At 37.5% G+C, this 14,921-nt stretch overlaps 1 protein-coding gene across 1 annotated transcript in view; it reads left to right on the plus strand.

The window, feature by feature from the left end:
- Positions 1–14,921, plus strand: part of polr1e (RNA polymerase I subunit E) — a 16,932-nt gene continuing 2,011 nt past the window's right edge. Inside the window, exons 1-7 of the mRNA XM_038301659.1 lie at positions 1–64; positions 3,102–3,205; positions 3,299–3,375; positions 13,591–13,676; positions 13,772–13,824; positions 13,922–14,066; positions 14,795–14,905. Of these exons, the coding sequence (XP_038157587.1) occupies positions 1–64; positions 3,102–3,205; positions 3,299–3,375; positions 13,591–13,676; positions 13,772–13,824; positions 13,922–14,066; positions 14,795–14,905 (640 nt within the window). The remainder of the gene's footprint in view (positions 65–3,101; positions 3,206–3,298; positions 3,376–13,590; positions 13,677–13,771; positions 13,825–13,921; positions 14,067–14,794; positions 14,906–14,921) is intronic.

Raw genomic sequence — 14,921 nt, forward strand, 5'->3', positions numbered from 1 at the left:
ATGGCTGCCTCCTGCTCGTTAGTGTGCTGCGGAGAAGAGACTGAATCCGACAAAGCTGCTATCGGTAAACATATCTTGTTCCATTGTTGTAAGTCTATAGTGTTAACTGCAGTGGTGTCATCCGTTTTTAAGAAGGTTTTAGCGACCAATTTAGAAATGTGCGCGCACACGTGGGCGCTCGCTCGAAATAAACCAGTGCTCTGTTCGAAACCTCCTTTTCTTTTTTTTTCTTTTTTTTAATTGAAAGAATTATACAAACCACAAGGCAGCAAATCAGAAGGTGTTCCAATACAAAACAGAAATGAGAGGCATTGATGCAGAACATACAACAAAAAGACAAAAAAAAAAAAAAAAAAGGGGAATACATTGAAAACATTGAAAATAAGGCAGTTACGAATTACAAGACTGCTAAATTATTGTAATGATTCTGTGTTTTGTTTTATTGGGGTCCATATGGTTATGTGTTTTCTGTTCCCTTCCTTATGTGTTTCCTTTGCCTGACTCTGCTGGCTCCTGCTCTCATGCGATAGGCCTGTTGGTTCGCGTGGGGGGGGGGGCTGGGAGAGCAGCGGTTCCAAGACCGGAAGTGTTAAGCGGGTTGAGAAGGCTAACTGAAGAGCTATCTTTGTTGGTGTCTATGCTAGCCATGTTGTGAGGGGCGTGAGCTGTGGCCTCAGAAATAACAGCTCGTTTTGCTTAATAAACCTGTTGACGGCAATAGCTCGGCGTAACTGGCATCATTACATTATGTTCTACAATAATGTTGAGAAGTTTTTTAGCAATAGGAGTCGCCATTATTTTAAGGGCTTTTACATAAAGTAGAAACTCATTGAAAAAAGCACAACATTTTGGAGGCCTTTTCTTACATTTGGACTTATGTATGTATGACTTTCCAAGAATTATGATAGTATTTATCAGAAGGGATGTTTTTTTACAGTCCAAGATTAGACCAAAAATAATGTCTTTCTGACAAAAAAAACTCCAGCTGAGGAAAACTAGATTGTAACCATATGAAAACATTTTGCCAAAAAACATAAGAGAAATTACAGAGAAAAATACATGGTCAGTAGATTCAATATCAGTATTGCAGAAAGAACAACATTTGGTTTCAAACCCAAAACGCTGGTGTAAAAAGTCATTGGAGGGATATATATTATTGAACTTACGATAATGAATTTCTTTCGCTTTGGGGGGAATAGGAAGTTTCAAAAACTGTGTTCTCAAACAAGGCACACTATCTTTAGGAAAGAATTCTAAAATAGAATTCTTGTAAGATTGAAATGGAAACAAGATATGAGTGAATAAGTAACAAATAGTTTTATTTTGAATTGGAATCTCTCTGAAATCACAATTACCTATTAAGATTAGAGGAAGTTGAGGAAAGAAAAGGTTAGTGGATGTTGTTAAAACACTTCTAATCAAGATCAAAATAGAGTGTGGAATAGCTTTGGTATTAAGCTTGAATGTTTTTAAATTAGTAAAATTACCATATCTAGTACAGAAGTCACTATAAGCTAACAGATGGCCACTATTATCTACAAGGTGAACTGGAGACCAAATACCTTTATCTAACCAATCCTTATAAAATACAGACTTGTTTCTAATAGTAACATATCTATTATTCCAAATCAGGGTATTGTGAGGAGTAAAATTATGATTGTATAGAACTTTCCAATATAAAAGGACTTGTTGGTGGAAGAGAGATAATTTGATGGGCAATTTTTGAATTAAGTAATCACATTTAAGTAAGAAATCAATGCCTCCCAGCATCTTAAAGATTTGTCTGGGGATTCTGTTCGAAAAACTAGGATGCGTCCTTAGAAGGCCAGATTCGAAGGATGATTACGTCATAGAGCGGCGCCGAGGTCTGGTCGGATTCCAAGAGTCCTCGTTATGCGGCCTTAAATAAAATGCGTCCTTCTTTTTGCCCGATTTGAAGGATGGGTCCGATGTATCCTCGGTATCCTTGGATATCCCAGGATTCAATGCGAGACCAAGCAAGCTGTGATCAGAGGAAAGGTTACTTGGCGCCGAACAGTGGTGAAAATTGGAAGTTCAGTTTAATATAATCCAGTCTGTGAATAGTTCCGTCTGAAATGAATGAAAATAGTTGTTTTAATGGTTATTGAGTCAGATATGTGGCGGTAATGTTTGATTTATCTAAAGGTTTTTATCTGTTACTGTGTAAATGGGTTTGGCTGGAATTTAAGGACAGATTCTAATAGATTTGCAGAGTGGGGACTATAAATCTGATAGGATTTTTATCTATTTATTGCTGTTTTGCACAATATGCTTAACTAAGATTTTGTTGTTGTTGAATATTAGAGATTTTGCAGATAGATTTTTATTACACATACATTGTTTAGATTTACTTATATCGTTCTACCCCTTTTATAGAATAGAATAGAAAATCCCTTTATTGTCCCATAATGGGCAAATTTACAGCAGCAGAAAGATTATTGAAAATGGTCACACAAATGTGGACCTTAGAAAAATCTATAAGAATAACATGATAGGGAAGAGTTAAAATATAAACAATAAAATACTGTAAAGTGTTGTAACAATATAAAACTGGAGAATTAATAACCAATATGCAGCTATGGACATTTTTACAGTAATGGATATTTGAAAATAGCAGCAACATCAGAGATGTGCAGAATGACAGCAGCAGGTTATTTAACTGACTAAGGTTTTTATCATTACATTTGATTTTATTTGTTCCTGCTCCCGGTGGTTGAAACCTTTATTCCACTCTGGATTCTTGTGAGTGTAGTCTTTGTTCACTTTACAATAAAAAAATTAATAAATAAACAAACAGTTTTGAAAACTTCGGTTTTCATTCTTTTCCTGCTTTGTGTGTCAACTTTCACGGTTGCTAAGCAACAGAGCTTACGGTGGTAAAACCCGCCGAAGGGTAGAGCTGTTCGAATTCACAGGTCTCCTTATTTTCACGGACTTCGAAGGATCCACTCTAGGTAGACCGGGTCCTTGGAGGATGCGTCCTAGGTTTTCGAACGGAGCACAAGAATACTCCCAGTGTTTCCCTCACTTTGGTCGCATCGATGGATAACGGCTGCTTTCTGAATCTCTCTCTCAAACAGTTCGCTTTTCAAATGCCTGTGTCAACCATGCAGAGCAACTGGATTTCAGCATGTACAAGAACACAGATGAGAAGAACCCCAGGAAGAAGAGCAGGCGGATAGTGGTGAGGAAGATGATGATGAAGGCCTGCTGATTTCTGGATTGGCGAGCTTCTACTGTTGGGATTATTTATGAGTTTATGTTTTCTTCTGCTAAGGTTGCTGAATCAGAGAGGCTAAGTTATGTTGGTCAAAATTTTGGGGCTGAATCAATGAAATGCAACAACCTCTGCAAGTAAGTAAAGCTACATCTGTTATTAATTTAATTGGTTTTGCTTAATGCAGGAGTTGTATTCCATTCTGCTATTTTAGTTTATTTTCTCCACTGCAAAATATAGTTATTGAGACTCATAGATCATCACAGTAGGAATTAAAGGAAAAGGTTTTAATAAAGGAAAAATCCCTCAGCTAATTCAGCTTTGTTTGCCAATTGGTTGATGACGTCACCGCAGGTTTACCAATTGGGATGGAGGAGGAAGTTTCTCTAAACAATTGTATTTAGATGTGGAAACATTCAACCAACAGTTGAACTTTATTGATTTCACACTGGAAAATTTTACCTATGCATTTAACCCATCCCCTATGGGAGCAGTGAACCCTTAACCTCTTAAGGACTCAGAGTGGCAGTCTGTGAGGATCGAACCAGCTACAGTGGGCATTGGTTGGAAATGGACACTTCACTCACGCTCCGCGTGTTTCACAAATTGCGTGAAAAACATTTGACTACTATAGCCACTAGGTGGCAGTCTGAGTCCATTTTCGGTGCCCCATGAGTCAGGATTGGATAGCTCAATTAGCAAACTGGAAAGGACATTATGTGGTCCGGGCTGTTAGTGTAGAGGGTAAAGGGAGTGGTCTGCAGTTCTGAAGGTTGAGGGTTTGATCCCAGCTATGGACGAATAGCTTTCAATTTTTTTTTAAATCACTTTTTTATTACATTAGACCATAGGGATTATCATTCTACATTTTTATCTTACTGTATATATAGGTCTATTATATTGCATGCCTTATAGTCACAGTGTTTAGATATTTTTATAATTCTATTTACCCTATTCCATATTATATGTGTCATGGTCTGGCGGTGTTTGTGAATGAGAGATGGTGCGGCTCAGCTCATGTTCACGTGAAGCAGCAGATATGCAGCCCAGATGTGGAATTACTCGCAGTGAGTTTAAGACTTTATTATCTGCCGCGGGAGTTTGGTCACGTGATCGTGCTGTGCGTTTCCAAAGCGTGGTAAACAAGTTTCAGACTAGAGTCTGAGACGGGAGTGGATTTTCACTCCTGTCCCATCCCTCTCCAATTCAGAATGACTCCCGCTGCTCCACCACCCCCATTCTTGTTTTTGTTTTTTGTTTTTTTTGAGCTCGGGAGAAAAACTCAGAGCGGAAGCAGTGATGGTTTTTGGGTCGTGTAGTTTTTTTGACTCGCATTATAGTGTAGGCTTCAAGGAAAAAAACTACAAAATGGCGGCGCCGCGCCAGTACTGGATTTTTTTTCTTTCTATTTAATTTTATTTTTTGGCATCGATCCTAGTTTTTTTTGTTATTATTGGTTTTCTCCCGCTCCCGTCTGCTCCCGCTAGTGTTTAACACTGTACCGTCCCAATCACGTGATCGTTACTAATACTGACTCCTATCCCACAATACTTCAATGTCTTTTTTAATTTTTTTGACAATATGATCATTAGACGGGTAAAACTTATGAATTATTTCTAAATGATATTGCTTTAATTTTGGTGGTCAGCAAATATCGGTTGGGTAAGAGCCAGACCTTCTTCCAGTCAATGTTTTGCACAAATGTATTCCAGTATGCAGGGCTGGATTTAGGAGGATGGGGCCCCTGGGCTGGAGTCAGGATGGGGGCCCCTGGGCTAGAGTAAAAAAAAAAAAAAAAAAAAATATATATATATATATATATATATATATATATATATATATATATATATATATATATATATTGTATGTGTTTGTTTTGTTTTAGAGGATAAATAACATGCAAATACCAGAAGAAATTGCTCCAAAGACTTTGGCATAATCTATAGGAGACACAGGAATTTTTTATTCTTCTAGAAACTCTTTATAAGAGTAAAGAGACCCTCTTTGTTAAATAATTGGTCAACCAAAATAATGTTATTATTAAACCAATAATCAATAAATAAGGATTTATGTTTAAACAATATGTCTTTATTGTTAGATTTGTTAGGTAGGATTTGTTAGAACAGACTTCTTCACTCTGCTCCACTCTCCCCACGCTCACACAATACGTCACATGCAACCAGGAACAATAAAAGGCTGGACCTTTTTTTAAACAAAATTAAAAACAAAGCACCCCTCCCCCCGCTGGGTCGTTCAGATCACAACCTTGTCTACCTGCCCCCCCATTACATTCCACTGGTGAGAAGGACAATTGCACAGTCGGTGAAAGTTTGGTCGGATGACGCCACTGAGGAGCTGAGGGATTGTTTCAGCACCACAGACTGGAGCATGTTCCAAAGCTCTCATGGTGAGGACATCAACAGCCTGACTGAATGCATCACTGACTACATGACCTTCTGTGTGGAGAGCATTGTGCCTACACCAAGTTTGCAGATGAGTTAAACAGCTTCTTCACCCGGTTTGACTCCCCTCACACTGGTCCCCTCCCTGCCCTCAACTCTCCACACACCTCCAACCACCAGCCCCCCAGAGACCTTTCCCCCCCACCGCCGCCACTCCCACCAACCCCCGACCCATCCACACCTCCAGTCGTGCCTTCCTCCCCCCTCACAGTAACACCAATGCAGGTGAGAAGGCAGCTGAGGAGGCTGAAACAGAGGAAGGCCTCAGGACCAGACGGCCTCCCCCCCAGGCTGCTGAGGACCTGTGCAGATGAGCTCCTGTGTGGTTCCGGTTCCCATATCAGCCGGATTGGAGCAGTGGTTCTAGAGGAAACTTATTTGGAAAATTCCTGAAATGTTTGCATTTCTGGCCTCTAATAGTATCTTTGATTCCAATTATCTCTAAAAGTAATAAAGCCAAACACTTTAAACTTGGTAGATCTATGGAGGGTCCTAAAAATATTCAATCCCTAAAATATCGGCCGGATTGGAGCAGTGGTTCAAACTTATTTGGAAAATTCCTGAAATTTTTGGCCTCCAATACTAGCATCTTTAACTTCAATTATCTCAATAAAGCTAAACACTTCAATTTTCACAATCGATACAAACATTCCCACATATGTCCAATGTGAAAGATTATGAGGATATGAGCAATTGTTGTGAAGAAATCTTTATTTAAAAATCTAAAGCAGCTTTGTTTCCAACACAGTGCTATTTAAACAAGTACACAGCTGGATCTAATTTGTCATATTGATAACATGTCAGGTTTAAATTATGAACAAAATTAAAAACAAATATGTTGCATATACTCTATATTTATTATCCTAATTATGTACAGCATTATAAAACAAAATTACAAGCAGGTTTATCAATACAGAAGATCCAACAATAACTGCCTTGCTCTTTCTCCGACATTGTATACTGAGAAAAGTGGTTTTCACAAGCCTCACCATGCTCACTGCACTAAATATTAATATTAAGAAAATATTTACAAATTCTACAATGTCTAATAAGGCATCATTATGAATGTCAATGATGGTTACAATGGCTGCGTCTCAATTCGCAGGCTGCCTACTTCTGAGTGTATGTATGTATATATATGTGTGTGTTCGGAAATAACATCTTTCATTTATTATATTCATGTTAATTTACACTTTGAGTAAGCTTGAAAAAGTAATCTCCAGGTTACCATTCCAAAGTCTTTTTCTGTAGAATTTCATCAATCCATCCAAATCATCAAACTTTCCTTTTTTCTAGCTTTAGAGAAACAGAAAATATCATTTAAATTGTTTTCCTCTACTTTAGGAATGCAAAGATCCAGGGACAGGGAAGCCCACTGCTGCCACCTGGCCCTGCTTTGTCCTCATGGATGAGGTATTAGGACAGAGGCCTTGTTTTGCCCCACCTGTCCTAATCGCCTCCATCCCTGAGGACACACCAGGGCTAGATGCTGCAGAGGCTGAGCAGCACACAGATGAGCTTGGAGTCTTCTGACTGCGAGTGGGACATCATCTGGGGGGTCTGGGGTGCCTCTCTCCACTGTTCACCACATCGTCCATCAGGATTTGCAGGGCTGACCCAATCAACGGCTGCCATGTTACTAAAAAAGCTTAAAAAGACGCAGAAAATAATGACTTTACTAAAACTGTTTTCATAACCCTGAAATGAGAACAGCTAAAATGTGATTCTACTTGCCATCTAAATGTAACGGTGGTCGGGTAGACCCTCCTCCAGGGCAGACACCTCAGCAGACAGCTGGTCCCGCCATGGAGCACCACTGACTGCCTCCAACACCTTCTCCCCCTCCTCATCCTCTGGCATGTCATCCTCTGGGGCCGTGATGTCTCCGGCTCCCAGGTAGATGTTGTGCAGGACAGCACATGCCGTTATGACCTGTAGAAAAAAAAAGACAAAAATATTTACTTTTATTCAGTCATCTATCTTTTTTTCATTATCTTTATTACATGATTTATTAGAATTTAAATTTTACTTGATCTAGATCCACTATTTAACTTATTTTTTCCTTTTTATATTTAGATTTTTTACCTGTATTATGTTTTTTTATATATATGATTGCAAATAAAATCAGGCAGTAAGGGGATACAATTTAGACAAAAAATTATTTATTTCTCAAAAGTTTGGCTTCTCAACACAACATTAGTGATAGTGAAAGTAGTGATCTAAGTCAGTTATTTACAGGGTTTGTACACATTTAACTATTCAATTCATATTACTAAAGTTACAAACAAATAAATTACAAACTTACAAATAAATATAAAATTTTATATTTAAACATATTCATCAATCTGCTGACAAGCGTTTATTTAATAACTGGTATACAGTGATGGGCAGTAGCGCCGCCACATGTAGCGAAGCTATTAGTTTAACTACATTTTCCAGTAGCTTGACCGTAGCGTCGCTGCTTTTTTTTTTCTTTTTTTTCTTTCCAGTAGTGACGTTATTGTTTTTATCAAGTAGCGACGTAGCATCCACAAACGCTACAAAATCCAGGGCAAAACTAAGAAATGAAACCAGGTTTTCTATTTTTGAAACATCAATCGGGAGTTATTTGCTGGACATTCACGCATGAGCCTCTATTCTGCCTCTCCTGTCTGTGTCTACGAAACATGCGCATGCGCACTGTAGTGGAACTCAATGAATGACACCCACAGACACATGCAGACACACAAAGCCACGCACACAGGATGGAGGAGAGACAGGAGCAGAGCGCCTTATCTTCAGAGATTTTGAAACTTGTTGAATCCTCTGATAAAAAGTATGTGTTCAAATTTCGGTTCTTGGCCATAGAGAGCTCATGTGGCCAAGACTAGCCATTTGTTTTACATAGCCAAACACTCATTAAAACAAGCAACTGCAGTCAATTTTTTGAAATAAAAATGAGAAAAATATATCAGCTTTAACTTTATTGGCGCCTTTAATTTCCAGATAGTTCAATCTGATGAGTGCCACTAAGATATTCTCATTAGAGAGCAGTAGCCAAACTTAGATATTGTATTTTCATGGCCTAATTTACCAGACAGGATGTTTACATATATCTGTTTTAAGGCTTATTTGAACAGATAAGATTTTTTTAGGTATAGAGGAACAGTTCTCCCATGTAGAAAAATAAATACATGCTCAATAAATAAATAAGCATTCAATTAATTACCCCCCCAAAATACAATGAATAAATATGTAGTTAGAAATTAAATTATACAGTGAGACATAAATGTATATATATCTCTTAATTAGCTTCTTTATTTTTTCCCCTTCTTTGTTAAAATATTTATTAAAGATCAGCCAATGACATAACACAGTGTAAAAATTGTTTTATGATCAGCATAATAAAAAAAACTAAAGTATTTACTAGTAGACAAAAAAAATAAACAATCTGCTGTTATTAGAACCAAATGAAAGGTACTGTGTAGTGTTCTACACATGGAGACATGGCTGTGAGTTTGCATTCAATGGACATCTCTAGGGAAAACAAAACCCTACCAAAGGCATCTTATTTCTTTAGGGTCTCCCTTAGAGAAAACTTCTTCAGACCTCAATTAAACAGTCGATTCAAGTAACAAATGAAACTGTTGACAAAAAAGGTGAAAAAATAAAGAAGCTAATTAAGATAGGTATATATATATATATATGTGTCTCACTGTATAACTTAATTACTACCTACATATTTATTCATTGTATTTTGGGGGGTAATTAATTGAATGTTCATTTATTTATTGAGCATTTATTTATTTATGTATTTATTTTTATACATGGGAGAGCTGTTCCTCCAGATGTTTAAAGGCTTATTTGCACAGATAAGATTTTTTAGGTATGAACACGTACTTTTTATCAGAGGATTCAACAAGTTTCAAAATCTCTGAAGATAGGCGCTCTGCTCCTGTGTCCTCCTCCACCCTGTGTGTGTGGCTGTGTGTCTGTGGGTGTTATTCTTTGAGTTCCACTACAGTGCGCATGCGCATGTCTCGTAGATACAGACAGGAGAGGCAGAATAGAGGCTCATGTGTGAATGTCCAGCAAATAACTCTGATTGTTGTTTCAAAAATAGAAAACCTGCTTTCATTACTTAGTTATGCCCTGGATTTTGTAGCGTTTGTGGACGCTACGTCGTTACTTGATAAAAACAATAACGTCACTACTGGAAAGTTACTTGATAAATAAAGCAGCGACGCTACGGTCAAGCTACTGGAAAATGTAGTTAAACTAATAGCTTCGCTACATGTAGCAGTGCTACTGCCCATCACTGACTGTAACATTCAGTAACCGCACGTGCTTTACATATAACGCTACAGCGATACATTGCTGACAAGCATATGAAAGCCAGACATCTTTTGCTTCGCGGTAAAAGTAAGAAATTAACTTACCATTGTTGCGGAGTCTCGCGTGTTCAACAACCTTCTTCTTCGTCTAGAAGGTGATGTCGGTTGGGGGGAGGTGGGCGTGGCTAAATTTGTTTATTTCCAGCCCTACGGTGGAGGTGGCCTGTGACAGGCGCCTGCAGCGGAACTGGTCTGACAGCTGCGGTGCTGCAGCCAGACCGTCTTGATAAATAGTGGTGTTTCAATGCTGTTGTCAGAGATGGCTTTGATCAACGCGCAAGTCAGTGAGCTGATTGGATACCGAGATACCGGCGATGGAATGACGTTGCATGAACCCTCCTCCCTCCCGAATGGACGGATGATCCACGGACCTTTATTGATTCAGTTATTTGTTTTGCCAAAAAGATTTATTATAATAATTTTTCATTAAATAATAGAGATGCAGATAAATAGAAATAAACAGTTCTCAGATAAGATCGCAGGGTGTATCTATAACTGTGCCCATACTACGGTGGCTGAGAAGTGCAAAACACATTTACAATTCAAAAACACATTAACAAATAAAAAACAAAAATAACATTTGAAGAAACAAAATTATATTTTATGAAACAAATGTATTTTTGAAAAAAAAGTTTAAATTTTAAAAACAAATTTACATTTTAGCAAACAAATTCACATTTTAAATAAGTTAGATTTTAGGTGAGAGAAAGTTTCATTTTAGAGAAAAAAAATACATTATAGGGAAACAAATTTACATCTAAAAAAAATTGACCGTTCGGAAACACTTGTACAAGTGCAAAGACAAAACTGCAAGCGGCAAAACACAGTTACATAGCCAAAAACAAATTAACAAAAGACGGCTACACGGAAAGGGAATGTCCCAGTGGCCGGATGTGACGTCACGATTACCCTGACTTCTAGTACAGCTCAATCTGTAGTCCTCTTGCTTCACGTGAAAAGTCAGCGGTGATTTTATTATTGTGGAGCAAATTTCAGCCATTACACAATTACACCATTTTGTTCTTCGTGCAGACGGTCTCTGGAACTTTTACGGGTCACGGACCAGGTGGCAGGACCACCGGAACTGCTGCAACGCAGCCACTGCCACGAATTGAGCTCGGCCCTGCAGCTTGGTCCTGCCATCTGGTCCGTGTCCCATAAAACTTCCAGAGACCACAATAAGGGCAAAACATTGTTCGGTTAGCGTAAACTTAAGAAAAACAGCTTCAGTGCAATTCTTTCCATCTAAAATCGCCGCTGACTTTTCACGTGAAGCAGGAGGACTACAGATTGAGCTGTTTGTACTACAAGTCAGGGTAATCGTGACGTCACATCCGGCCACTGGGACATTCCCTTTCCGTGTAGCCGTCTTTTGTTAATTTGTTTTTGGCTATGTAACTGTGTTTTGCCACTTGCAGTTTTGTCTTTGCACTTGTACAAGTGTTTCCGAACGGTCAATTTTTTTTTAGATGTAAATTTGTTTCCCTATAATGTATTTTTTTTCTCTAAAATGAAACTTTCTCTCACCTAAAATCTAACTTATTTAAAATGTGAATTTGTTTCCTAAAATGTAAATTTGTTTTTAAAAATTGTAACTTTTTTTTTCAAAAATACATTTGTTTCATAAAATATAATTTTGTTTCTTCAAATGTTATTTTGTTTTTTATTTGTTAATGTGTTTTTGAATTGTAAATGTGTTTTGCACTTCTCAGCCACCGTACCATACAGTATGCAACAATTTTCATGAAATAAGATAATGCAGTCACTATGTTAAATTAATTCATTAACTTTATTTTAATCAAAAACATCATAAAATAGCACAATATCACACCAAGATCCCCAATAAACCTGCTTTAAAGACAGCATCTAAATAACAGCCTGGATTAAGGAGGAAAAAAAAAAGTTCCCAAGTGCCGCCTGGTGGTTGTCCGGGTACATTGCAGTTCTTTTTGAAATAAAAAAACTGGCCTCAGGAAATACATCGTGATTCACGTGGGAATCACACAGGAATCATGCAGGAAACCGTCCATTTCCAACCAGTACCCACTGTACTTGCAACCTTCTCAGAGCACAAGCTCACTGCTCTAACCCACTTGGCCAACACTCCCCTTACGTGTTCCTTCACTGATCTTAGCCATAATGGCTGCTTGGTAAAACTGAAGCAAACAGTAACAATACAAATGGAATTAATTTCAATTAATGCTTGTTTATTAGGGGTGAGTATCGACATGGATGTTGCAATACAATATATATTGAGGTACCTGGATAGCGATGCAATCTATCAAAATTAAATGTATTGATAAAAAAGTGCTGTATATGTTCATTAGAAGATATTGATCATTTAGTTATTTTGGTATCCCTGTTGTTTGGGATCTGAGTCAGTTCTCGTCTTCCACTGTAACTGCGTCTTCTACAGATGTTGGGCTGCGCCGCACAGCTAAAAGCCTCCACAGCGTCATCTGCCAGAGCGGTGGTGCAGAGGTAGCCCATTTTCCCTTATAGTTTTAGGTAAAAATGTTTTGTTTTTTAGAAAATCAATTCTAGGAACTGAAAGATCGATATTATATCAGGCAGCTGAAAATCGCGATACATCACCAAACGATGTTTTTCCACACCCCTATGGTTATCTATCTAGTGTCTAACTGCATTTTCACCGATATATTCTTAAGATATGCTTTATTCTGCTTGTATCACAGGGAATGTAGTGTCTCCTTCACATAGTAGCTTGTTGTTTTTAAATGGAAACTTGGAAATGCATTATGTATTTTTACTTTTAACAAATTGAAAATACAATTTGTCATCCCTTGTAACTTTGGGCTGTAAATACTACTGCTGTAGAATATATTAGGTTCAGCTACTTTTTTTTTTTTTTTAGCAAACTGCAAAAACTGATAAGGAACTTGGCCCTTTTTTTTTTAATTTTTTTTTTTTTTATAAAGACTGGATTTATGGATTGCATGACTGTTCGTCGCCCGGTCGGCAGATTCTCGAACTTGACGGCTGGATTTATGCAGCTCCACCAGATTTACCAAGAGCTTTTTTGATATGCTCTCTTTGCTCTGCCTTGTTGAAAGTAGATAGTTGAAATAGATGGCAGTGTTTTAAGATCACAGGTTGCATAGGGCTCCAGCGTGAGATTATTTTTCTCTAACACTACTTTAAAATACTTCACTCTTGTACTCTCTGCTGTGTTCCCCTGTCTTTATTATGCTTTTTTTCACACCCTCATAAAAATTATCAAATGCTTTTACAGATCAACTGGATGAATACTGCAAATGTCACACTATTTACTAATCTGGCTATTTCTGTATATATCAATACTGGATTTTATTTGCCTGTTTTCAGAAAGAAATGGGATTATATATCCAATCATCTTCTTTTATGTACTATATAACCCCTGATGTGGCTTTAATGTGACTTATATAGCAAAACTAACAGAACATGTAACTATTTTTTTGATGATTTTATAGAAAAGTTTGACTTGAAGTGTTAGACATGATGTTTGGTGTCTTCTCAGATATTATGTTGGAGTGCTGAACAAACAGACCATGCAAATGGAAGTACACAACGCTGTGTTGTTCAACATGCAGCCTGTTATCCCAGGTAATAAAACCAGTCATTTTAAAATCTTTTGAAATCTCTGAGAACGTTTCAGGAAAAGCTTGAAGTGATTATTGTGAATTTTTTTTTTTTACCAGGGGAGACGTCAACAGCTAAGCATCAGGATGCTGCTCAATCCTACAGAGACAGGGTACACTCACCAACCCCCATTCTTGAATAAACCCTCATGATCCAAATAACAGCGGTCATGTTTCAGCCCAATTGCTTTTTTTTGTTTTCTTCTTTAGGTTGACTTGTTGATTGAGGCATTTGGTACCAACAAACAGAAACGAGCTCTTGCCTCCCGTAGGCTGAACCAAGTGGGCAGCAATGCCCTGCAGAGCGCAGTGGCTAAAGCTGCCACTTCTGTGATCGATCAGAAGGGCCTTGAAGGTAAGGTCACCTGTTGCTTTGTCCAAATAAAATAAGGAATAAAATATAATGCCATTGGGGGTGGGTATCGATTCAATTTTCAAGAGCTGATTATTAAGCTTTAAAAAAAAAATTATAATTTTTTTTCGATGTGTTTTGATCTGAAATTGCAATGCTGATATAAAAAAAGTTTTTTGTTTAACTGTTATTTATAAATTATTGATACCGGTATTAATAATATTAAGATTCAACATCAAATTAGTAAAGTTATGTTAGTTAATTGTAGCTGTAGGGACAGTGGAAATGCTTAAAATAAAATATCTTTATCATCTTTAGCTGCTTTTTTTTTTTTTTTTGCTGAAACAGTTAATCGGTTATTGAAATAATTATCAACTAATTTAGTAATCGATAAATAGCTACTAGAGAATGGAAATTCTAAAACTTGCCATTAGCTGACAGATCAGTTATACCATAATGTTCATAAAAAAATTAAAAAAAACTAAACTAAATAATATTTTGCCTTTAAAATTGAAAACCCTGTTTTATTCTATGAATATTCTCCATCCAGAACTTCTCAAGTTATATTCACCTGGTTTAAATTGAGTAAAAAAAATTCAAGGAACCTTTTGCTGTTCGCTTGTTAATCAATTAATTGAAAAAAAAAAAGACAGGTTAATTGATTAGCGATATGATCATGGTTGGTCTGTTTTTCTATCACTTTATCAGATTTGATCTGTTATTCTTTCCAGCTCTCCAACAGGAAGTGGCGGAGACAGAGTCCCAGGGTGCTCTGGCGTCCCACCTGCCTCCTTGCAATCCGAACGCAGACCAAAGAGAGGACGTCTACCCATTCGATGAGCGTATCCTTTATTTCCT

Source organism: Cyprinodon tularosa, unplaced genomic scaffold (genome assembly GCF_016077235.1).
Source record: "Cyprinodon tularosa strain WSP-4 unplaced genomic scaffold, ASM1607723v1 ctg470, whole genome shotgun sequence".
In the NCBI taxonomy this organism is placed as follows: Eukaryota; Metazoa; Chordata; class Actinopteri; order Cyprinodontiformes; family Cyprinodontidae; genus Cyprinodon; species Cyprinodon tularosa.